This window comes from Salvelinus namaycush, chromosome 22, assembly GCF_016432855.1.
Source record: "Salvelinus namaycush isolate Seneca chromosome 22, SaNama_1.0, whole genome shotgun sequence".
Taxonomy (NCBI): Eukaryota; Metazoa; Chordata; class Actinopteri; order Salmoniformes; family Salmonidae; genus Salvelinus; species Salvelinus namaycush.
Genome location: NC_052328.1, coordinates 15,043,394 through 15,069,124, shown reverse-complemented (window position 1 = coordinate 15,069,124; position 25,731 = coordinate 15,043,394). Strand labels below are relative to the sequence as shown.

The following is a 25,731-nucleotide window of genomic DNA, read 5'->3' as shown; positions in this document are numbered from 1 at the left end:
AACTCGAAGGATGATAATCATGCTTTGACAGTGTTCATTTAACCTGCGTTTTAACCTTCCCCTTTCTTACAAATGTATCAACCTGTTTCTCTCCTCAAATGAAATCGGTTGGCGGCTCTGTGAATCTCTCACTGCTATAAACGAGGCTCTCTGTTCTAACACTGTCTCTCTGATACCAGGCTGTCTTTCTTTCTCTCTCTCTCTCTCTGTGGGTCTCTGCTATATTAAACTCCCACTAACCTTTACGTTAAACGTGTCTGGGGAAGTGGAGGAGATCCAGGTAAGACCCAAAACATATGTGGACACAGTCAGGAAGGAGATAGGTGGCTGTTCAGCATACTAGGTTTTATTGTGAGGCATATTCATGTTAAAGGGATATGTCGGGATTTTGGCAGGGTCAGATAAACCCGTGGATATGATTTTTATGTCTCTGCATCCAGTATGAAGGAAGTTAGAGGTAGTTTTGCGAACCAATGCTAACTAGCGCAATGACTTCGAGCCAATGCTAGTAAGCAATTGGGCTAGCGCTAGTTAGCAACTTCTTTCAAACTACATGCAGATGGTATCCATGAGTTCATCTGACTCTGGGGAAGTAGATACAGGGCCTCATTGCCAAGATCCTGAAGTATCCCTTTAACAGTATCCTTATGAGTAACTGGTACTTGTAGTACAGTTTCCCAATTTAGATAGTTTATATAATATTTCAATGACAGTTCAGAAAGCTTCTGAAGTAATACGACTGATATGTTTGAATCTAGGTGGTGATGATGTCACTCAGCTTCTTGTTTATCCTTCTGCAGCCTATATGGCCAGGCTCCCCCCATGCAAAAAGCCCCTCCCATGTACCAGGGGCAATCCATGTACCAGGGGCTTTGTATGCAGAAGGGACCTCCCATGCAGCAGGGACCTTCCATGTACCAGGGGCCTGCTATGCAGCAGGGACCTCCCATGTACCAAGGGCCTCCAATGCAGCAGGGACCACCCATGTACCAGGGGCCCCCCATGCACCAGGCCCCGCCTATGCAGCGACATCCCATGCAGCAGCCTCCTCCCATGCAGCAAAGCTCCATCCAGATCCCTGTGGGCCCTCCTCCACCCAAGGTGGTCAGCACAGCCTGCATTGTGCCAGGTAGTTACAGCAGGTGGCGCTGTGTGGCCGTTTGTTTGTGTTAATAATATGGTAAGTATGGATAGTGTTGACCTAACCGGGTGTCTCTTTGGGTCATATCTCCAGCCCCTGTTCCAACCCCAGCCACAGCCCCGGCCGCCCCTGAACCCCCCTCCAGCAGGCCACCCTGGATCACGGACAACTCTTTTGCCAACAAGTTTGACCCCAGCAAGAGCACCAGCACCAGCATGAAAGTGCCTGCTCTACCTCAGAGTGCCCCACCAGCACCGGCCTACATCCCAAACCCTGGCTCCGCCCACGCCCCTCCCTCTGCCCCAAGCCCTGCCTATAATCCCAGCCCCGCCCCCTACAACCCCGCCCCTGCCCCCTTCCCTCCCATTGCCCGGGGCGTAGCCCAAAGGGCGGAGCGCTTTGCTGCCAACAGCAGCAGAGCACCCCACTGTGGCGCTTGCAACAACATGATCCGGTAACAACAACGATACACCGTCAGTGGAAACACAGCCACTCAAACAGAAACACAGTGTTTGGCTTCAGAAATGGTCGTTGTCACCACCTTTGTCCTCATTCGCTATCTGTCGTTACAGGGGACCCTTCCTGGTGGCCTTGGGTCGCTCCTGGCACCCAGAAGAGTTCAACTGTCACTACTGCCACACATCGCTGGCAGACTGCAGCTTTGTGGAGGAGCAGAACGCAGTGTACTGTGAGAACTGCTACGGAGAGTTCTTTGCCCCCACCTGTGCACGCTGCAACACCAAGATCATGGGGGTGAGATGTCAGATACAAACACACAGACATGTACGACACACACAAAGGCGCTTTGTTTAGCCTATGCAGCATATACCCACAAATGCACCCAGACAATAACCTTTTGTCCCTGTGCAGGAGGTGATGCATGCTCTGCGGCAGACATGGCACACCACCTGCTTTGTGTGTGCTGCCTGTGGCAAGGCCTTTGGAAACAGCCTATTCCACATGGAGGACGGGGAGCCTTACTGCGAGAAAGGTACTTTACGTAAATGGAATGGCACATAACGAAAAGCCACAGGTGTTAAATGTTTCCTTTAGAGCCCAAACCAGCTTCTGCTGACATTTTTGCCATAATGTACTCTGTGAAAAACAGCTTCTGCAACTGAACTACATTTGAATTCTACACATAAAGACACATTTTTTATGCATGTAACTTTGTTACCATTTGCACCATTTGCTAGTGTTTTCAGTCTATCCTCTCTCTTTCAGATTACATTTCACTCTTCAGCACCAAATGCCATGGCTGTGACTTCCCAGTAGAAGCTGGAGACAAGTTCATTGAAGCACTGGGTCATACCTGGCACGATACCTGCTTTGTCTGTGCGGTAAGAATGACTACACAGCTGTACATGTTCCTGATGTATAAAACTGTTATAACTAAGATCTCTGGGAATGTACCAAAAATGGCTGATTTGTGAGATTCACAATTCTGTTTGTCTCCCACAGGTGTGCCATGTGAACCTGGAGGGCCAGCCCTTCTACTCCAAGAAGGACAAGCCCCTGTGCAAGAAGCACGCTCACGCCATCAATGTGTAAATTCTCCATCTGCAGCCTTATGGGGTGGTGGGCAGGTACTTACGTATCTATGCCCAAGCCTTGGCAATGAGCCCTGTAGAGGGGGCATTGATCCCAGTGTAAATTATGAAAAACACAAGGTGAAGATGATAGCGACAAGATTGACCGTCAGTCGTGACAAAATATTAGTTAGGTTTGTATTTATTAATTTCACTGACAAATGAATTCTAATGTATATTTTATATCAGAGAATTCTTATGTAAACCCTTTGCTATTCCACTGAGTTCCTAGAGGGCCTCAATCCAGGGAGGTTGGAGCTACGGCCGACAGACACATGCAGACTGAGTGGAGTAGCAGGGTTCTTCAGTAAATAAGATGCCTTATTTCACAGCAACACTGTGTGCTTTGTTTTGAATGTAAAACCCCAAATAGCAAACCACAAATAGCTTGCAGTGATGTAGTAAGATCGTTGTAGGATTGTATACACTAGATTCAACATGATAATGCCTCACACTGTGAACTGATACAGTATATCATGACACATTTAGGCCTACTAATACTGTTGGATTTCACAGAGCTATTATTATACATTATAGTTTAGTAAGTGATATTTATTGCAACTTTGACAGTTATATTATTTATTTACATAGAATAAAATGAAAGCATAACATCCATGGATGTTTATATTGCTGATAAAGCAAAAAAGTTATATTGCCTTTTGTTGACAGCTGCATCATACAGAGAGGTTCATAGTATTATATGAAGTACTTCACTCAAACTTTTTCATCCTGGATTCATTTGATATCCAGTCAAAAAACAATACAAAGATGGCAATATGTTACATTATGATACAGTAGTAACATACAACTTTAGGGATACAGGTAGAAGATGAGGAAACTTATATTTATGGGGTAGGGAAGTTAGGATTTTTGGAATGTGTCTCATAAACGTGGAAATCAAGGAAGTACCCTGGATCTTTTTACAGCATGTAAGAGAGGCAAGCACTGGCTTGGGGTCTTAAAAATACATTTTACACAGCAAATGTCTATGCATCTCTGTATGAAGCGCTACAATTAAACAAGAATTTATAGGAAATATCTGTCAAGGCCAAAAACAGCCATTCACAATAATTTCACTCTCACTAGCACACACCTTAAAGGTCAGTTGTGACCTTGTGCTTGTGTACAGATGCTTTACTTTGAGTTTATTTTATACACCTGTGTATTTTCTGTGTTTGTGTATGTATGCATGCAAGAGTTTGTACATGATTGTCAGTGCATGTCTACTGAGGCAACATCAGTATTAGTTACTGTATGTATTTGTGCCACTAGAGTAGCAAGGTTTATTGTGATTTGACATAACTCTGAGAACACTAGACTAAGTACTTTTGATATGCGTATGTATGTAGATCAACGAGTAAGGAAAGCATAGTCAGTGACAGTTCAGAATAAACCTTACATGGTACCATTGAGGGAAATGAAGGAAGACTTGAATTGTTGCTAAATAGTTGTTTAAGCGACTCGTTTTTTTGAAAGTTCAGCATGTTGAAACTAGTTATATAGTTTCCAACCACTAGAGTGCAACAGAGTGTTGAAACCATGCTGGCTACTTGGTATGCCTCACACGCTAGTCACTATTTATACATAGTACACTCACTGTATGTTCCCGTGGTCCCCACCCCAGCAAACACTACAAAGCCATTTGTCACCCCTGTACACTGATCATACGCAACAGCTCAATGTCAATATTTTTTACAGACCCCATGTGTCAGCCATGTACTGTATTGACACTTCCTCCATAATCAGATACATAATCTATATTGTGAATTTTGCCAAGAGGAAGAGGACATAATGCTTAATCAAGATGTGTAGAACTGAAAGTTGATGTTAACATGATGACAAAATGGCTGTGCATCCCATTTAAGGCCATTTTTAGGCAATACTATTTTGTGTTACCTGGTATCTGAAGGACCTTGTCATCAGCCCAAACTGTCAATATACAGTACCAGTGAAAAGTTTGGACACACCTACTCATTCAAGGGTTTTTCTTTATTTTTACTATTTTCTACATTGTAGAATAATAGTGAAGACATCACAACTATGAATTAACACAGTTGGAATCATGTAGTAACCAAAACAGTGTTAAACAAATCAAAATATATTTTAGATTTTAGATTCTTCAAAGTAGCCACCCTTTGCCTTGATGACAGCTTTGCACACTCTTGGCGTTATATCAACCAACTTCATGAGGAATGCTTATCCAACAGTCTTGAAGGAGTTCCCACATATGCGGAGCACTTGTTGGCTGCTTTTCCTTAACTCTGCGGTCCAACTCATCCCAAACCATCTCAATTGGGTTGAGGTCGGGTGATTGTGGGGGCCAGGTCATCAGATGCAGCACTCCATCACTCTCCTTCTTGGTCAAATAGCCCTTACACAGCCTGGAGGTGTGTTTTGGGTCATTGTCCTAAAGAAAAACAAAATGATAGTCCCACTAAGCGCAAACCAGATGGGATGGTGTATCGCTGCAGAATGCTGTGGTAGCCATGCTGGTTAAGTGTGCCTTTAATTCTAAATAAATAACAGACAGTGTCACCAGCAAACCACCGCTACACCCTCACACCTCCTCCTCCATGCTTCACGGTGGGAACCACACATGCGGAGATCCATTCACCTACTCTGTGTCTCCCAAAAACACAAAAATCTCAAATTTGGACTCATCAGACCATAGGACAGATTTCCACCGGTCTAATGTCCATTGCTCGTGTTTCTTGGCCCAGTCTCCTCTGAACAGTTGATGTTGAGATGTGTCTGTTACTTGACCTCAGTGAAGCATTTATTTGGGCTGCAATTTCTGAGGCTGGTAACTCTAATGAACTTATCCTCTGCAGCAGAGGTAACTCTGGGTCTTCCTTTCCCGTTGGGGTCCTTGTGAGATTCAGTTTCCTCATACCGCTTGATGGTTTTTGCGATTGCACTTGAAGAAAGTTCTTCTATAATATGGACTTGGTATTTTACCAAATAGGGCTATCTTCTGTATACCACCCCTACCTTGTCACAACAGAACTGATTGGCTCAAACGCATTAAGAAGGAAAGAAATTCCACAAATTAACTTTTAACAAGGCACACCTGTTAATTGAAATGCATTCCAGGTGACTACCTCATGAAGCTGGTTGAGATAATGCCAAGAGTGTGCAAAGTTGTCATCAAGGCAAAGGGTAGCTACTTTGAAGAATCTCAAATATAAAATATATTTTGATTTGTTTAACACTTTTGGTTACTACATGATTACATGTGCTTTTTCATCATTTTGATGTCTTCACTGTTATTATAAACTGGGTGGTTTGAGCCCTGAATGCTGATTGGCTGACATCCGTGGTATATCAGACTGTATACCACACACCCTCGTGCCATATTGCTTAATTCTGCAATTTAGAAAATAGTAAAAAAAAATAAAGAAAAACCCTTGAATGAGTAGGTGTGTCCAAACTTTTGACTGGTACTGTATGTGGGTCCAATGCTCACTTCTGTAGTCAACATTGGCAATAACACTATAAAACAATAGTGTATCACATATATTACAGTTTTATATAATTTCACAGTCCATTCCCAAATATGACCATAATTTCTCTCTGCTGTCAGTCATTCATTCCATTTAGGTAAGAGGTCTCTCTGGTGCATCTCTGCCCTCTGTATAGAGACATAAGTATCCTCATCATTCTCTTCACTCTCAATTCTTCCATCCCTCCTGGCTAGTTCTCCCTAAACAATCTACATGACACACATGTTACTTTGCTATGACACTGAATTAAGACGACCCCTTTTAATGTCAGTTTTAGTTTGCTGAGTGGTCTTTCTGATTTTGGTTCACACGTTATTTCTGTATTGCTGTATATTAAACACTTGTAAGGCTGCAAGATTATATATTTATATCCAGTGTGTAAAAGGGATTGCTTTTTCTTCCATGTTCTGTGTTGATGGGGGAAAGTATTTTTCTAGAGTAGTATTTTTCTTAAAATAGACATACTTGGAATGAGATAACAACCACTTAAATATGATAATTTATTTACTTATTTAAACATTAATTTGTTTTTGAAGCACTAACTGAAATATGGCCTTGATCTTTGAGTAGTTGTATGATTTTATTTTTGGGGGCTGGACTGTGTTGGAGGAATAGGATTGTTGTCATTTTTCTGTTGTATATTATCAATAGCACATGACCTTGCTTCATCTCTTGCTGCATTTGTACTTAGAACCCTATCGTCTTTATAAACAAGGTATTTTTATGTGGAACATTGATGTATTTGGAGTGTAAAACCCCATATTTCAAATGTATCGCCATGCCTGGCCTGCGATAACACTAACTATGCATCAAAATAGGAAAATGTTTTATGCATTGCTTTTAGTGAACTGCATCTGACTGCTATCAGAACAGAATTACATGGAGAAAGGATATACCTTGAAGATTTTAGATTTGAACAGTAGTCTACTGTGACATACTATATATAATTGAATGAGATGAATCTGTGCGTGTGTGTATCAATCTTGGGAAGGAAATGGGCTTGATTTCCTCTCTATCGAGATCTTCCTGAATGGACTGTGTTAGAGGGATGGCCTTAATTTATGCATGCTGTGTATTGAATACCATGATCTTAATGTCCTGTATATTGTTCAGTAAAGACTACCAATCACAATTTTTGGTTTTACAACCACACGTTTGCCTGTATTACGGGAGTCAATGTTGAAAGGCTGCTGGTATCTCTAGATCTCTAGGACAGGTTGAATCTTTGAAATTTGTCAATAAACATTTTATTTCACAGCGGGAATGTCTTTCACCTTGATTTATTGTTCCACCTCATCTCCCTTATTCTTCATCTCCTATCCTCCTCATCACTATCCTTTCCACCCTTTAGTTCTTAATCTCCTTTATTCATGTTCTTGAATCCCTCATCTCCTCACTCACCCTTTCCACCTTGTTCTCCTTTTTCACCCTCTCTTTACTTCTCCAGTTTCTAATACCTCTCCAGCCCATTGCCTCCTCCCTCTTCCACGCCACCCTTCTTCTCCGACATATGTCTCATACTCTCCAGACTGTTCTATTTGTGAGTAGACTACTGCATGCATGTGCCGAATTTGATGTCAGAGAAATACGAATACGGTAGATCTGTCCATTTACGCCAGGGGGCGTTAGAAGTAATTGGGACATACTTGAATTATCCATAGAAATACTCCCACCGCGACCCGCTCCCCCTCAAATGGTTGAGCACTCGCTGCAGTGATTGGAAGGTTTTGGTCTGGAATTATCTCGTCTCGCGCAGGACTGGGTATGTGCGCTTGATCAAATGACATAGTCGGAGCCTGAAACATAGCAAGGAGAGCTGGGCCGAAGTAAAACAGAATTTTTGGAAAATATACACAACATTTTGCAACTTCAATACGAAATATATAGATATAAGGGAGTAAACCCCCTGAACCAAAAGGATTGGCCACATCTGCTGGAGAAAAAGGTGAGGTGGGATTACATCTAGGCTACATCATAAACCTATGAATTCTGCTTTGACTTTGTGGAAAAAGTTTGTTTTAGCTTCTGAAAAATAACAGAACGTAGCTGAAGAAAAGTTGTCTTCATTATAAAAGTTGCTGTAGTTATATTTTTGTTAGACTATGTTGGCAGTGTTTTGAATGTAGCCACTTGTTTGCCAGAGTTTACTATAAGTGAACTAGATTGTCGGCGCTAGCTCGCTAACGTTAGCTTAGCCACTTAGCCAAATAAATGTAAATAGCTAGCTAACTAGTTTTCTAGTAACGTTACTTCAACTAGCAAACCTAACACTGAACTTTGATATTTACATAATTGGTTATCCAGAGTATTATGTTTATTTTTTGCCTCCAGTTTAAGTCGTTTTATAAATGAATTCACTCGCTACACAATGAAAGTTGTCTTGCTAGTTAGCACAGAGCGGTGCTAGCCAGCAACAATTATTGTACTTACTGCGCTTCCGGAGACATTGCAACAATGTGTTACAAATTTGACTGAGTGAATGTCAGGTTGGAACCATTTGTGTCAAATTATGATATTAATTAAGTCTTTTTCCCTTCCTGCGGAGGTTGACTACGTTTAGTTAATAGTCAACTTTGTTGACAAGTAACGTTAGACAATATCTTTGAATTTACTAACTTTTCAAGCCTAACGTTCCTAAATATATTGATTATACATTGCTAACAGTAACTTTAGCTGTTCACCGATAAAAACGGTCAGTTGTCTCAAAGTAGGCAAATTCATTGTTCTGTCGTTGTGAGTGTGTTTTGTAGTAAGTGTTGACGGTCCAGAGGACTGAAGAAGGCATAATATTACCACCTCAAGTACTGGTAAAAATAATCATCCAAGTGGGCATTAATGATGCTTATTTATAGGTGTTACACACAGGATATTTTTTTTGCATTTCAGAACATGCCTGTTGCTAATAGTGGAATGATAGTGTTTCACACTATTACTAACCCCCCAGTGTTGATTGGCCGTGATATTTGCCTATTGATTTCTTCCGCTAGGGGGCATCTGTCAAAATGGGAAAGCTGTTCTGACTTTGGCTGTGTTATTTAGTGGAAATTGCTCTGTCATTTCCTGGTTGTTAATTCTACACTGTTTGCTCAATTTCAGTGTGAGAAAACAAGCACTGAATAGTGTAGCTAATCATTGTACCAACTAAAATATATATATATATATAAAATATCAAGCGGGAGTTGAGCCTCTTTTACTTTGGGATTTGGTCCAACAGCTTACAAACACCTGTAAAAACAAATGTTTAATTGAAAATATATTTTACAGTGATTTTTATATGGTACAATAATTCCTTACACTAATCCTATGTGTAGCGCTATTTAAATAATGAGACTTCACATCAGCTCTCAATTTGCTAGCTATAAGCACACACGTAGTTTGAATGAAGTGGTTTTGGGATAGGCGATCAAATTTTATTTGTCACATGCGCCGAATACAACAGGTTGTAACCTTACCTTGAAATGCTTACTTACAAGCCCTTAACCAACAATGCAGTTCAGTAAATAGTTAAGAAAATATTTATAAAGTAAAAAATAAAATACAAAAATTAGAAATATATATCTTTATCCAGTAATCTATGGCTTCTGGTTGGGATATGTATGTATGGTTACTGTGGGGACGATGTCGTTGATGCACTTATTAATGAAGCCGATGACTGAGGTGGTATACTCCTCAATGGCATTAGATGAATCCCGGAACATATTCCAGTCTGTGCTAGCAAAACAGTCCTGTAGCATCTGCGTCATTGACCGAGACACTGGTACTTCCTGCTTTAGTTTTTGCGTGTAAGCAGGAATCAGGAGGATAGAATTATGGGGGTCTAGAGTTATTATTTTTTTCTCCTTAGGTTGCACATGTGACATGCTGGTAGAAATGGTAAAGGTAAAACTGATTTTAAGTTTGGCTGCATTAGTCCCAGGCTACTAAGAGCGTCATTTCTGGATAAGCATTTTCTTGTTTGCTTATGGCCTTACACAGCTCGTTGAGCGCGGTCTTAGTGCCAGCGTTGGTTTGTGGTGGTAAATAAATGGCTACGAATAATATAGATGAGAACTCTCTTGGTAGATGGTGTGGTCAACAGTTTATCATGAGGTACTCTACCTCAAGCAAGCAATACCTCGAGACTTCTTTAATATTAGACATTGCGCACCAGCTGTTATTGGCAAATAGACACACATCCCCGCCTCTCGTCTTACCAGACGTAACTGCTCTGTCCTGCCGATTCACGGAAACCCCAGCCAGTTCTAGATTATTCGCGTCGTCGTTCAGCCACGGCGTGTTGAAACATAAGATATTACAGTTTTGAATGTCTCGTTGGTAGGATAGACTTGATCGTAGATCATCCGGTTTATTTTCCAGTGATTGCACGTTGGCCGGACGGATGGTAGTGGCGGTTTACCCACTCGCCGACGAATTCTCAGAAGGCACCCCGACCTCCGCCCGCTGTATTTCCGTCTTCACGCGAATGACACTGATTTGGGCCTGGTCTCGGGAAAGCAGTATATCCCGCGTAGGACTCATTAAAAAAAATCTTTGTCCAGTTCGATGTGAGTAATTGTTGTTCTGATGTCCAGAAGCTCTTTTTGGTCATAAGAGATTGTAGCAGCAACATTATGTACAAAATAAGTTACAAACATTGCGGAAAAAAACACACAAAATAGCACAGTTGGTTAAGAACCCGTAAAACGGTGCCAGGTCAATGGTTGAATTCCCTGTGGACTATCATCATTGCTCATCATAAATTGTTCTATCATCAACATGTAATGTGATAAAGTCCTCAGTGATGATGAAAGTATTAATTCATGTTTTTGGTCCCTTGCTAGTTCATTTGTCTGGATGTGGTATGTGGCCTAAATTGAAATTACAGTTGTATGGCACAATATTTAAACTGATGTTGTAGGCCTCAATTATACACACCACATTCAATCAGCAAACCTTGTTAGTGATTGTGTGAAAGTATTGGGTTGTTAGTGAGACACCTTCAAATCTGGCAATACACACACTCCAAACACTCATATACACACACTACCTCAGTAGCAAGAGGTCTGCTTTTCACAGGGAAAATACTCAGTGTCTCCTCTCTCTCATGGGAGAGTCGGATCTGAATGGAACATTTTTGGCCATGCTTTTCTCATCTGTACAAAGTGAAAAGCTGGTTTTAATTTGAGCCTGGAGTGGGATGGCACTTCATTGTGCTACCCACAATCCAATGCTGAAGGCAACCTTGGAGTGAAAGGGGTCCGGAACGTAGGGAGGTCAAAAACCAGATGGAAGCCCTGACTGTGAAACTGTCTACTTTAAGGGTCCTGGAGGAGAGGCATGGGGTAGGAGAAGTAGATTTATAAAGGGGAGGAAAAATAAATTAAATCTAAAGTCTAACATTATACATATGCCAGACAGCTGTACATTCTACGGCTTATCCGGAGCTCTCCATTACTGAAATAACACAGGCCAGTAGTTGGGGAGGGAGACTAGGTGAGGATGAAGAGGTAGAGGAAGAATGGCTAATAAACTCATGGTGAGGATTGTTCCAGGTATTCAAATCATAAGCACTTGACAAGAAATGTCAATATTTAGACATAGCTGAATGTCTTCATAGTTCATATAGACCTAAGCCTAGTGTCTCTAGCAGTAATTGTGTACCCAGTATCTTGATCTGACACAGTGACTATAGCAGGAGTCTAGCCCTGCTCTGGAGCTGAGGGTGATTCATTAGCCAGAGCTCTGTTACTGCCCAGATTCTGGAGTGAACGTAATGGAGTTTAGACAGAAATGGGAATGGATTCAGTAACTGGTACATAATTCAGATATGATTTATATGCACATGATGTACAGATCAGAGGTTTGCTCTTTATCAGGAGGATATAGCTAGATGGAAGTATCATATTTTTGATAGAATGATTATCACGTATGGGCCATTTGTTTTGTCTCCCATGCTCCTGCTCGACAGCTGCCATTGCAGTTGAACTTTGAAATGGGCATAGCCTACATGTCGGAAATCAAAATATGCTTATGAATGTACTCATTAAATATCCTACATTGTTTTCATCAAGTCCATTCTTAGTATGTGGTGTGTGTATTGATAAGACTATTTATTTCCTAGAAATACAGTTTCAGTACTAAAGTCTTAACATAAACCAGAACTTGCCTGCTCTTGCTTGCTTTTAGTGCAGGGGAAGAGGGAAGCAAAACATTCTCGTGCTTATATATTTTCTCAAGCACTTTAAATCCACAATGCTTGTTTTTCTAACCTCCCTTTCTGTTTAAGAATGTCTTTCCCCCTGCCTTGCTTCTGTTGTCCTGCAGCCCTCTCTCCCCTCTCTGAGAGCGTTTCCAATCTGAGGCAGAGTGAGGGATCAGATTGCTCGGGGAGTCTCAAAGGCTTTCTGGCGAGGTGGCAGTGGGAAGGTGGTGGAGATGAAGGCGGGGAGGGATGGAGGGGGTAGCGCACTGATCAAGTTTCACATCCCAACGCCTTCCTCTTTCTGCTGCGCCTCCCCCAGCCAACCCCCCTCTCCTTCCCATAATCCCCCTCCCCATCCCCTCAGCCTGGAGACAGAGTGGCTGAGATGGTGGAAGAAAACATGCAATCCTACTCTCTCTCCATACATCCACCTCAGACTCCAGCAGCCTCTCTGGAGCATAGAGAAGCAGATAAATAACGACTAAATCTAACCCATCACAATTAGAATGTACACAGAGAGCTGTTTCAGCCAGAGAACGATGGAGTTTAGGAGTGCTCTAGGCTAGGGCGGTATCCAGATTGTCATACCTTCATACCGACCTTGTGCCATACTGGGATATTTGGTAATACCAACACTGAATACAAGGGGCGCTATTTTCAAACTCCACTGAGCATTTGTAATCCTAAGGTTAGCAATGCTAACAAGTACAACAAGTTAAATCCCATAGAGAATGCTAACTAGTGCATTGCGAACATTCTATACAGTCTCTGACCTAAACTATTTTCCAGACAGACATCCCAGCTCAAAGTTATACAAGTAACTAAAAAATGCTACACAGTTTGCTGCACGCACAAAATAAATATTAGAATCCAGGAGGGGATTCGCTGCTGTTACCGGCAAGCAAAGCTTGACTATGGAAGAAGCTAACCACTTAGCTAGATAGCGAACTAGCTACTAAATTATCAAACCAAATGTAGAACTGCAGAGAATTTAGCACATTTTAGACAGTTAACTTAATAGTTATAAGATGTCTTGCTGGCAAACATTTAATTGTGAATTCCAGTCTGTAACTAGATCACCTGGCGCGTGCCGCACAACATTGAGTGACTCAAGGCTCTGGTCTCTCTTCATTGTGTGCTTGTAAATAAACACCACGTGCCTGGGTACTACCGGTAAGCTTCATAATGAAAAATGATCTGACAGGTGAAAGCTACACATATTCAAATGTATTAAACTTTGAATAAATAGTTTATATTCCATTGAAAAAACACCCCGTCGCTCTTTCCAAATACCCCTATATACGGTATACTGCCTACGTCTGCTCTGCTCCCCGTAGGCTGTATAAACCTGTAGCAATTCCCGCTGGCTTTTGGAAATATGCTGGACATTTCATACTCTTGACATTTTATCCATTTGCATTCTGTACACTTTGTTTTCTTGTGACAAAGATTTATTTACATATGTAACAATTCAACATAAGGCTGGGTGATATAACCAAAATATTAGGCTATATCACTTAAAATCTGATATGGCGTTATTTTATGTTTCTGAATAATATAAGTTCTAAATACGTTTTATGAGTAGTGCATGACCCTAGGATGGCAACAAATTAATTCTACGTGGTTTTAATTTTTGTTTTATACTCAACCAAACGAGGACAACTGACTGCAATCATGTTTACAGCCAACCTTTTTTATGCGAATAAAGTACATGTCGGATAAAAAAAATTAATGACAGGCTTGATGGAAACTGAAAATATTTTGGTAAACTTTCCAAATGTTGACAAAACAAAATACGCTAGTCAAGGTGATCTTTTTGTGTCGGTAAAATGAATTATGCGAGAAATGTCTGTGGAACTGCTTCTATGCGCAAATATTGATATAATAACCATCATATCGAAGTGGTCCTCCCATTATGACTTGCTGGGAAAGCATGCAGTTTATTAAGCTACAGATGAAATAAGTTATGAACTTCACAGGGTGGTGAAAGTGCAAAGTGCAAGGGGATGAGCTTGATGCTCCTTTCCAAAAAATATCTAGTCTTATTCTGGTGATAATCAATACTTGGCTGCCGTTTGGAAAAATAGAAATCTCATTTTTGGCCATATAATCTCATGTAGGCTATACGTGCACTCCAGCCAGCAGCTCACAGCCAGCACAGAGCGCACGTGCGCTATATAAAGCAATCATTTTTTGGTGCAAACCATCAGTAGAGTTAAATGCAATAGAAACCCATTTAATAACTTGTTTTTTTTTTGGTACATGGGAATTGAACTGCAAAACTATTTTGATGTGCACTACGGCATCACGCACAGCCTTTTATCGGCAACACGTCAGTTGGTGGAAACATCTCTGGTGGGAAAATGTGCGTTTTAGGTTTTATGCAGATTTTAGAATATTCACATGAGAATATGTCGCCAATTGGATGGAAACCTAGCTAGTGAAGTAATCCAATTTCTATTTTTTTTTTGTATTGTATCAACATTGTAGGCAGTATCGTAAAAATCCATACCTGATTGTGGATCCGTACCGGTATACCTTAAACAACGATATCACCCAGCCCTAATTCAACATATTGCCTGTAAAGGAATAGCCCATTTTGTTTTTCCAATATATATACACACAGTGTGCGAGAAGCCATTTATCGAGTTTTCAGATGTTTACATCTTCTCTGCACTTGTTGAATAGTGATTGACTTTGAAGGCTTCAGGTGTGCAAACGTTTGTCTTCCATCCATTTCGATTCAACACCCTTTCATTGACATGCAGTGAAGAGGTTAGTGGCATGGTATAGGTTTGTTCTACACAATTGGTTTAAGAATGACTGGCCTTGATGATATTTACCATGCAAGCTTCAGTTGTCCTTTAATGGTATTGATCTTTAAATACACTGAGCCATCCGAGTGAATAATTTAGAAGAGCTCACGCTAATATGAACAGAGGGAGGGGCAGAGATTGTGTGGATGGTAACTGAAATGATTTTGTATCTTTTAATGGATAAAGTGGAAAAGGCCAGGGAGTTTGTTTACGTAGTTTTATATTGGGAAATCCCTTATTTGTAAACAAAGAAAATGTTATTATTTTGAGCAATGTGATTTATAAAAACAAGCATTGTATGATGGAGACCTTAATGCTTCTGTGAAAGAATGCTGTTTTTGTGTGTTAAATGTTGAAGGCATTCCTGGAGAATTCACATGCTGGAAGATTCAGAAAACTAGAGGGGTGTTTTCTGAATCTTTTTATTGTCTTGTTTTGTCTTTGTAAAGAAGAAAAGTTGATAAACAGTTAATGCCTATGATATGATGCAGTTTTTCCTGTGTTGCACTTTCTTTTTCAAACTGTGCCATGATTGTAAATACTGGATTACCCAGATAAAGGAAAGGAGATCAAGTTTATAGTGTTCATCATTCTTTCTCTTGGAGGGTTTGCATTTTATTTTTGGGTAATCCTTTTGCCTGAGTTGTGTGATTTAATCTTTTGAAGTTAGTATGGCTCCCTTTCCTAACCCCTGTAAAATAACCCTGTCATCCGTTTCCCACCTGGATTTGACCATACTTTTGCAGAATGGCTTTTTTAGTGAGTCTTCCATCCTTTAGAGCATGGGTTTACGATGTGGGTACCAACGGGCCTTTCTCTCGTTTCTGGGTTGGGACATCTGTTTTGGGGGAAATCTGGGAAATCTTATGTCCGGTCTAAGGCAAATGGTCTTTTTGCAATAGGGATGGTGCAAACCAAGAGAAAGTCCTGTTGTAGCGTACCTCGGTTGAGAATAAAATATGTTAGGGCTGTGACAGTAATCGAATAAAACGGAAAGGGGATACCTAGTCAGTTACACAACTGAAATGTGTCTTCCGCATTTAACCCAACCCCTCTGAATCAGAGAGGGGAACAGTGGGTTAACTGCCTTGCTCAGGGGCAGAAAGACAGATTTTTACCTTGTCAGCTCGGGGATTCGATCGGTTACTGGCCCAACGCTCTGACCACTAGAATAATCGGGTAACTGCCGGTTATGGATGAAGACAATTGTGAAAATAAAATAACTGTCAAAACCGTTTTTAAATAGGCCTACATTAATTTTTGGATTGTTAAAAAAAATACTATTTTCATATAGATAAACTATACCTAATAGGGGGACTGTTTATTTAAAAAATATATATACACTGCTCAAAAAAATAAAGGGAACACTTAAACAACACAATGTAACTCCAAGTCAATCACACTTCTGTGAAATCAAACTGTCCACTTAGGAAGCAACACTGATTGACAATAAATTTCACATGCTGTTGTGCAAATGGAATAGACAAAAGGTGGAAATTATAGGCAATTAGCCAGACACCCCCAATAAAGGAGTGATTCTGCAGGTGGTGACCACAGACCACTTCTCAGTTCCTATGCTTCCTGGCTGATGTTTTGGTCACTTTTGAATGCTGGCGGTGCTCTCACTCTAGTGGTAGCACGAGACGGAGTCTACAACCCACACAAGTGGCTCAGGTAGTGCAGCTCATCCAGGATGGCACATCAATGCGAGCTGTGGCAAGAAGGTTTGCTGTGTCTGTCAGCGTAGTGTCCAGAGCATGGAGGCGCTACCAGGAGACAGGCCAGTACATCAGGAGACGTGGAGGAGGCCGTAGGAGGGCAACAACCCAGCAGCAGGACCGCTACCTCCACCTTTGAGCAGGAGGAGCACTGCCAGAGCCCTGCAAAAGGAACTCCAGCAGGCCACAAATGTGCATGTGTCAGCATATGGTCTCACAAGGGCTCTGAGGATCTCATCTCGGTACCTAATGGCAGTCAGGCTACCTCTGGCGAGCACATGGAGGGCTGTGCGGCCCCACAAAGAAATTCCACCCCACACCATGACTGACCCACCGCCAAACCGGTCATGCTGGAGGATGTTGCAGGCAGCAGAACGTTCTCCACGGCGTCTCCAGACTCTGTCACGTCTGTCACATGTGCTCATGTGCTCAGTGTGAACCTGCTTTCATCTGTGAAGAGCACAGGGTGCCAGTGGCGAATTTGCCAATATTGGTGTTCTCTGGCAAATGCCAAACGTCCTGCACGGTGTTTGGCTGTAAGCACAACCCCCACCTGTGGACGTCGGGCCCTCATACCACCCTCATGGAGTCTGTTTCTGACCGTTTGAGCAGACACATGCACATTTGTGGCCTGCTGGAGGTCATTTTGCAGGGCTCTGGCAGTGCTCCTCCTGCTCAAAGGTGGAGGTAGCGGTCCTGCTGCTGGGTTGTTGCCCTCCTACGGCCTCCTCCACGTCTCCTGATGTACTGGCCTGTCTCCTGGTAGCGCCTCCATGCTCTGGACACTACGCTGACAGACACAGCAAACCTTCTTGCCACAGCTCGCATTGATGTGCCATCCTGGATGAGCTGCACTACCTGAGCCACTTGTGTGGGTTGTAGACTCCGTCTCATGCTACCACTAGAGTGAGAGCACCGCCAGCATTCAAAAGTGACCAAAACATCAGCCAGGAAGCATAGGAACTGAGAAGTGGTCTGTGGTCACCACCTGCAGAATCACTCCTTTATTGGGGGTGTCTTGCTAAATGCCTATAATTTCCACCTTTTGTCTATTCCATTTGCACAACAGCATGTGAAATTTATTGTCAATCAGTGTTGCTTCCTAAGTGGACAGTTTGATTTCACAGAAGTGTGATTGACTTGGAGTTACATTGTGTTGTTTAAGTGTTCCCTTTATTTTTTTAAGCAGTGTATATACTGTGGGGCAAAAAAGTATTTAGTCAGCCACCAATTGTGCATGTTCTCCCACTTAAAAAGATGAGAGAGGCCTGTAATTTTCATCATAGGTACACTTCAACTATGACAGACAAAATGAGGGAAAAACATCCAGAAAATCACATTGTAGGATTTTTAATGAATTTATTTGCAAATTATGGTTGAAAATATGTATTTGGTCACCTACAAACAAGCAAGATTTCTGGCTCTCACAGACCTGTAACTTCTTCTTTAAGAGGCTCCTCTGTCCTCCACTCGTTACCTGTATTAATGGCACCTGTTTGAACTTGTTATCAGTATAAAAGACACCTGTCCACAACCTCAAACAGTCACACTCCAAACTCCACTATGGCCAAGACCAAAGAGCTGTCAAAGGACACCAGAAACAAAATTGTAGACATGCACCAGGCTGGGAAGACTAAATCTGCAATAGGTAAGCAGCTTGGTTTGAAGAAATCAACTGTGGGAGCAATTATTAGGAAATGGAAGACATACAAGACCACTGATAATCTCCCTCGATCTGGGGCTCCACGCAAGATCTCACCCCGTGGGGTCAAAATGATCACAAGAACGGTGAGCAAAAATCCCAGAACCACACGGGGGGACCTAGTGAATGACCTGCAGAGAGCTGGGACCAAAGTAACAAAGCCTACCATCAGTAACACACTACGCCGCCAGGGACTCAAATCCTGCAGTGCCAGACGTGTCCCCCTGCTTAAGCCAGTACATGTCCAGGCCCGTCTGAAGTTTGCTAGAGAGCATTTGGATGATCCAGAAGAAGATTGGGAGAATGTCATATGGTCAGATGAAACCAAAATATAACTTTTTGGTAAAAACTCAACTCGTCGTGTTTGGAGGACAAAGAATGCTGAGTTGCATCCAAAGAACACCATACCTACTGTGAAGCATGGGGGTGGAAACATCATGCTTTGGGGCTGTTTTTCTGCAAAGGGACCAGGACGACTGATCCGTGTAAAGGAAAGAATGAATGGGGCCATGTATCGTGAGATTTTGAGTGAAAACCTCCTTCCATCAGCAAGGGCATTGAAGATGAAACGTGGCTGGGTCTTTCAGCATGACAATGATCCCAAACACACCGCCCGGGCAATGAAGGAGTGGCTTCGTAAGAAGCATTTCAAGGTCCTGGAGTGGCCTAGCCAGTCTCCAGATCTCAACCCCATAGAAAATCTTTGGAGGGAGTTGAAAGTCTGTGTTGCCCAGCAACAGCCCCAAAACATCACTGCTCTAGAGGAGATCTGCATGGAGGAATGGGCCAAAATACCAGGAACAGTGTGTGAAAACCTTGTGAAGACTTACAGAAAACGTTTGACCTCTGTCATTGCCAACAAAGGGTATATAACAAAGTATTGAGAAACTTTTGTTATTGACCAAATACTTATTTTCCACCATAATTTGCAATTAAATTCATTAAAAAAAAAATATTAATTCACTACAATGTGATTTTCTGGATTTTATTTTCTCATTTTGTCTGTCATAGTTGAAGTGTACCTATGATGAAAATTACAGGCCTCTCATCTTTTTAAGTGGGAGAACTTGCACATTTGGTGGCTGACTAAATACTTTTTTGCCCCACTGTATATAATTTCACCTTTTTAAAACAGGCAATTTACTGCTAATTCCTGTCATTTGGTTACATTAATTTCTGTTAATGCATGTATTAATTAGTAATTTACTGTCCTCATTTTTGGAGAGGAAATGCTGTTTGCAGAGTTCACAACCTGCAACACTTGTGAGAAACACATTTTGGTTTATTTCATACCATTTACACGCTTCATGTGAGCAATGAACATGTGTCTGGTTTCTCTGTCCTGTTAATGCTGATGGAGCCTGCGTGCTCACGCTGAGCACGCATAAGTACCTGACCTGCTTCTCGTAAATGTCAAATGTAGGGAAGTGCCCATTTGGCTTTTTAATTTAATTTTTAATTTAATTTTATTGTCTTAACTCACCACCACTAATAAGCTGAGCTTCTCAGTAATTTTGTCTTCACCTCACACAGTAATTCAACAAAGATGGATATATATATTTTTACATCCATTCAAATTTATTATGGCTCCTCACACTATTTGAAAAATCTTTCCAGCGCTCTCCCCCTTGGTAATGGGCGTTGCTGATAAATAGGCTATGGACATGTTGCGTGTATCTTAATGATTGTCAATTTCCTCTTTATACTATAGCATAGCTGTCCCCTTCATACTTTCCTTGTCAATTCTAGGCTTGGGTGGTATACTGGGGTATTTGGAAATAGCCACAGGATAGTTTTTCAATACATTGCAGCTATTTTGAAAGTAAATGCCTGAAGTCAACTTGTGCAATACATTAGGAGATTAAGCAGGTCTCATTCTTCATTTCACCTGTCACAATATGAAGCTTACTGCTACACCAAGAAAAGTAACTACACATCAGTCAGATAGCTGAATGCTCGTTCGTGAATGTTCATCCAAGTGGAATGAGTGGAAGTGCAACTGAAGCACGAAATTTGTCTGATGCTGAGCAGAAATGACAATAAGAAGCATTTTAGATCTACAAGATGTTTATTTTGTGTTTTAGCTTTCTGCTGTGTTTGAGAAGGCAACGCCCTTAGGATGAGTTCTCTGCCACTGCTGTCTTGGTTTCCTTGTGTTTTTTTTCTCCTTTGTTCTCGGCCCGTCTGCTCCTCCCCCTCGTCAAGCAGCGCAGGCAGGCAGGCCTGTTGCCCTAGCGACTCCAGACTCCACACAGACACAGCGTGTACACATGCTGCTCCAGAGCAGAACTGTTCTTCCTTCAGACAAGCATGCGTCAACTTTGTTCATTTGCGCAATGTCTCTCGTTCACAATCGCTTGTAAAAGGCCAAACTCACCAAAATGTTTAACTTTATGAGCTGGATTGCCTGTTTTTGCAATTTGTTTATTTTCATTTGTGTTCATTAACATATTTATCTAGCAGCCTCCAGGGACATTTGCTATTACTACAGCTAATTTTGTTAGCATTCTGATAATAGACGTCCAACAGGCTTTTTTGTGGGGGGGTTTGGCGTCCCTTGTGTACTAAGCCGGTAATACGCTAAATCCTAAGGTAGGCCTCGGTTTTTCTGGAGGTGAAAGAAACGCACACCTGTTTAGGTGAGGTGCTGGCTAGCGGAGTAGAACGCTTGACAAAGAAGAGCCGCACACTCTAGGAGCTCAGATGCAGTAAGGTTTTTAAATATTTAAGGAAAGGATAATAAATATTTGCTCTTCTCTGACATGCGCTGGTGGCTTTGATTGACGTGTGTGTGTGTGTGTGTGAATTCGCTCATTCTCTCTATAGGCCTATTTGTCCATTCAGAAAGTTTCCTAAAGTACCCTGACTGGACTCCATCTCTTTAAGAAGAATCAAATGCTCCTCTCATGATGTAATCTTGTAAACGGTCTATTTTCAGTAGCTTAGGCTACGTTCTTTCTCTCATTACGGCGTCCTCTCTTTAAAGAACATATGCCAATGCAATTGCCACCGAATAACGTCAGCAGCAGGGTTTGTGACGTTATACAAATATTTCAGGGAAAGATAGCCTAACAAGAAGATGAAAAATCTTCCTCCCACTGCTGCTGGCCTTCGCAGATTCTGCTGTTATGATCCTAATAGGCTACAATAGGGGTCGGCAACCTTTTCCATTTGGAGTGCCAATTTCTTACTGCTTCTACCGATCTGCTTGCCAGTTATGATTTTTATATGCACATTTTCGAGGAATAGTTTAATTTATAATAGGAAGACTATCTCAAAATCATTATGTGGTTAATCGAAATTGTAAAAGTAATGCATATTGTCTACTATATAAAAAATAGCCTACTTAAAGCCAACAAATAAAAACATTGCAGCCTGCAGGTGGAAAATATCCTGGTTTTTAAAATATATGTAGTATAAATCACATTGGGTACGGATGGCCTGTCTGCAAGGACCTTGAAACGTTCTATTAACTTGGGTCAGGCCTGAACCTCATGCTAGCAAACTTGCAACATTGTATAAAATATATTTCCGCCAGTGAGCTCCAGACAGACAGTGCTGTAGGCTATTTGCGCAAGGGTAAGATGTAATCAGGTAGGCCTATTTGATGACGTTTCCACCGGATCAGAGCATAACCCCTAAACCCCCCCGACCTTTCACTCTGAGTGGTTATCGAAAGACAGCTAGAAAGATGATCAAATGGGCTACGTTGAGGAACTATTGTCATTCTCAATGGATGTAAAAACAGACTAGGGTCTGCCCTAGATCCAACTATGTTGGTAATTCGTGTCATGTCTGACTACTGCAGTAGGTTACTGCCATGTGCTAGCTAACAGCCATGTGTCCATGTGCTAGCTAACAGCAACAAGCACAGACGAGCTAAATGTGAAAGCATCCAGCAGATATCAGCTTCTCATTAGCTAGCTAATGTTAGCTTTATTATAGTTATAAAGCATTGCTGACTGTTTAATGTTTTGAAATAACATATTTATTTGATACATTATATACATAGACTTGGCAAGCTCTTTGGCGAGTAGAAAAATTGCCGTAAAAACAGAAGACCTGACTTTTTTTTTTTTTTTTTTCGGTTAATTACTTTTGATGCACCCATTGCAAAGATTTGTATAACTTGCTCCTTGTTCGATCTGTGCCTGTAGTCTACAGCAGCTGCCATTACTACAGCAGTGAAAAACCGGAGCCAGTAATTCCCAGAAAATCCCCAACAACTTGACCCCCCCCTCCCCTCCCCCAACGGGCCTACTGCCAAGTCAAATATTTTGATTAGTTGAATCAGTGTTACTGCTTGGCTGGAACAAAAGCATGCACCCACGCTAGCCTCTTCTTTCTTTGTTCTTATTATTGTTTCTTTGTTCTACCCCTATTTGATAAAGTTTAAATGCACACAAGTATTTTAATTGCTATGTCATGAACCACTGCAGTACATAACCTAGGCCCTTGTTTTATAAGATTTAGGATAGGCTGGCAAGTGTTTTTCTTAAATGGATTAAGTAAGTTTACAATAGGCCAGCATTTTCACAGCTTCATTTTCAAATGACAGCCGGCTGTCATTCGTTTTTCCGTTTGACCTGTTTGGCTGTGTGCCATCCATTAATATTTGCCATGCTATTCATCAGGTAGTAGCCTAGTCCATGTTAACTGGTATGCTCACAACTATGAGAATAATTTAATGTTGGGAGCATTATTAAGATAAGAGCAGTGGTATCCTTTTTGCATAAATTATATTTTCTTCACCTGAGCAATAATGGATGGTAACCTACATACATTTTTTATTTAAAACAAAAAACTTTATTAACTAGGCAAGTAAGTTAAGAATTTGTTCTTATTTACAATGATGGCCAAACGCTAACCCGGACGATGCAGGGCCATATGGCACTCCCAATCACGGCCGGTTGTGATACACCCTGGAATCGAACCAGGGTCTGTAGTGACGCCTCGGGCACTGAGATGCAGTGCCTTAAACTGCTGCGCCACTTGGGAGCCCAATGCAGTGGGAAGACGACTCCAAGACTCATCTCCACTCCAATCAGAATACCTCAGTCTTAAAATATGACACATTAAGTTGGATAAAAACGGATAAAGGAGCAAGAAAATGTAGGCTAGTTCAAAACGCTTAGGACGTGGGCCAAAAACGAAAAACGTGTAGTTGCTCAATCCCTGTCGAGGGAGATGTTTTTTTTGTGTATGACCGTAAAACATTCTTATGATGACTATAACATTTGTTGGCACCTTAAATTCTTGCACATTTTCTCATAAGTATATTTCAACACTGTCTGCTCAGGCAAATATGCCGAACTACTAAACTTGGAACCAATCAGAACTCCGGCAGGGCTTGTTCAAACTGCAGTAGGATGGTTCTCCTCACAGGTGAGTGAATAGCACTTGGTTGATCTCTGGGAGCAGGACACTGGAGAGCTGAAGAGCTCATGTGAGACAAAAGTGAGGGACAAGAATTAATAAAAAATAAATCAGCACAGCAAAGGAATGTAGTTTGGCAGCTAGAAAATGAACATCCTGCCAGTCTGAGGCAGGGTACTCTTCAATCATCCTACTCCAACTATTAACAGGGATAATGCGCCATTTCTTATTTGTCAGTATGGATGAATTTAGTGGTCCTGCCTTGATTACTTGGAATAAACTGCTAGCTGTGCCGGAATGACATGGTATCTAGTCATAAAGCTATTTGCTCCAGCTAGCTAGCAACAGATCTACTTGTTAACTCAGCAAATGTATTATTAAAAGCCAAACAGCAGATGTAAGATATAGGTTAGAGCTTCATGAAAAGGTATCTAGTTGACAGTAGGCTGTTTTTCCTGTAAGGAGGCATTCGGACTGGAGTTGCTGAGTGCGAAGGGGGAAATCTGGTGTTGGCACTTGTGAGGGTAGCACAAGGCCCGTGCACATTCCCACAGAACGGGCCCTGTGAACGGACTGAAGCCCCTCCCCCTCTATGGTCTTTAATTTCAATTAGCTATGGCTGATCGTTCACTTTGATGGCATTAGTCGCTCCTCCAAGCCTCGACACATTTCCCTCTGCTCTCGTGCCACTCTGTTAGTTTTGCTAAAGCCGACGGAATTAACTTCAGCGATGGAATCGCCAAATGCTTGCCTTCCACTTCCTTTTTCAAGCCTATGTCACATACACAAGCTCACACATATCAGCCCAGTAATGTTTCTTTTCCTTTTTTGTTGACTTTAGTTTTTTCAGTGCCGCAGGGATCTTCTCTGTGCTCTTTTGGGCCGCGGTGTTCTCTCATGGTTGACATAGTTCTCTTCCAAAAACTGGTTACACAACTCCCGTCAGAGAGTAAAGTTGAACACCTCACTGACACCTGGTGTTGTAACTTTATTATGCAAAATCCTCACAAGGCACTCGAGGCTTTTCCCTTTTCACAACCGATATCGAATTAGAGTGGTCTGTTCATCCACCTTCAGTCTGTTTTGCGGATCACAGTATGCGATAGGCTAACTCTCCAACTTAAAACATGAGCCCATTTGTCTGACCGCTTTGAAACTTGAGTAGAACTACAAGAAGTCTAGTACTTTCATTCTCTCTTTTAACACGCTTCCTTTATTTCTCTCTGCATTGTTGCTTTTACTCAAAATATATCTCCCCGAAGCCATGCCCCTGTACTGTGACAGCTCGCAACCTCAGAATATATTCCTGCTTGCTCTCAGGACTTTATAATTAGCCAGCGCAGTTAGTTGCCAATTATTGGCTGCACCCTTGAGTGACCTTGGCCTGTTGAGTAGACACTCTGAGGCAGTATTGTAAACAGATGAGCACAGCTGATCTCCCTCTACTGCCTTTCACTGTCATGAACGTGCTCACTGTGTGTGTTCATATATTTTCTTCGATTTGTTTTGTATTTGCTCATAGTAACCACTCTAGCACTTTTAAATGGCTATTTTCTTGTCATTCAGCCTAAAAATAGTTGGTGCATGGAATGCCTACTGCAGTTATGTCCTTTTACAAGGTCACTGACTTGGCTATAAGGCCCTCAAATGCCTTTACACCAGCAGAAAAGTTTCCCACTTGCAGGAATTAAGATTTATTTTTGAT

At 41.6% G+C, this 25,731-nt stretch overlaps 2 protein-coding genes across 3 annotated transcripts in view; both read left to right on the top strand.

Annotated features, from left to right (window-relative positions):
- Positions 1–3,883, top strand: part of LOC120017405 (LIM domain-binding protein 3-like) — a 55,652-nt gene extending 51,769 nt beyond the window's left edge. The window contains exons 11-16 of the mRNA XM_038960154.1: positions 801–1,129; positions 1,235–1,595; positions 1,714–1,894; positions 2,012–2,132; positions 2,366–2,481; positions 2,603–3,883. Coding sequence (XP_038816082.1) covers positions 801–1,129; positions 1,235–1,595; positions 1,714–1,894; positions 2,012–2,132; positions 2,366–2,481; positions 2,603–2,692 — 1,198 coding nt within the window. The 3' untranslated portion in view covers positions 2,693–3,883. The remainder of the gene's footprint in view (positions 1–800; positions 1,130–1,234; positions 1,596–1,713; positions 1,895–2,011; positions 2,133–2,365; positions 2,482–2,602) is intronic.
- Positions 3,884–7,944: 4,061 nt separating this feature from the next.
- The window catches only part of LOC120017601 (bone morphogenetic protein receptor type-1A-like), a 71,507-nt gene continuing 53,720 nt past the window's right edge, over positions 7,945–25,731 (top strand). For both annotated transcript variants that reach the window (XM_038960462.1, XM_038960461.1), the window contains exon 1: positions 7,945–8,178. The gene's annotated coding sequence lies outside the window, so the exon portion shown is untranslated. The remainder of the gene's footprint in view (positions 8,179–25,731) is intronic.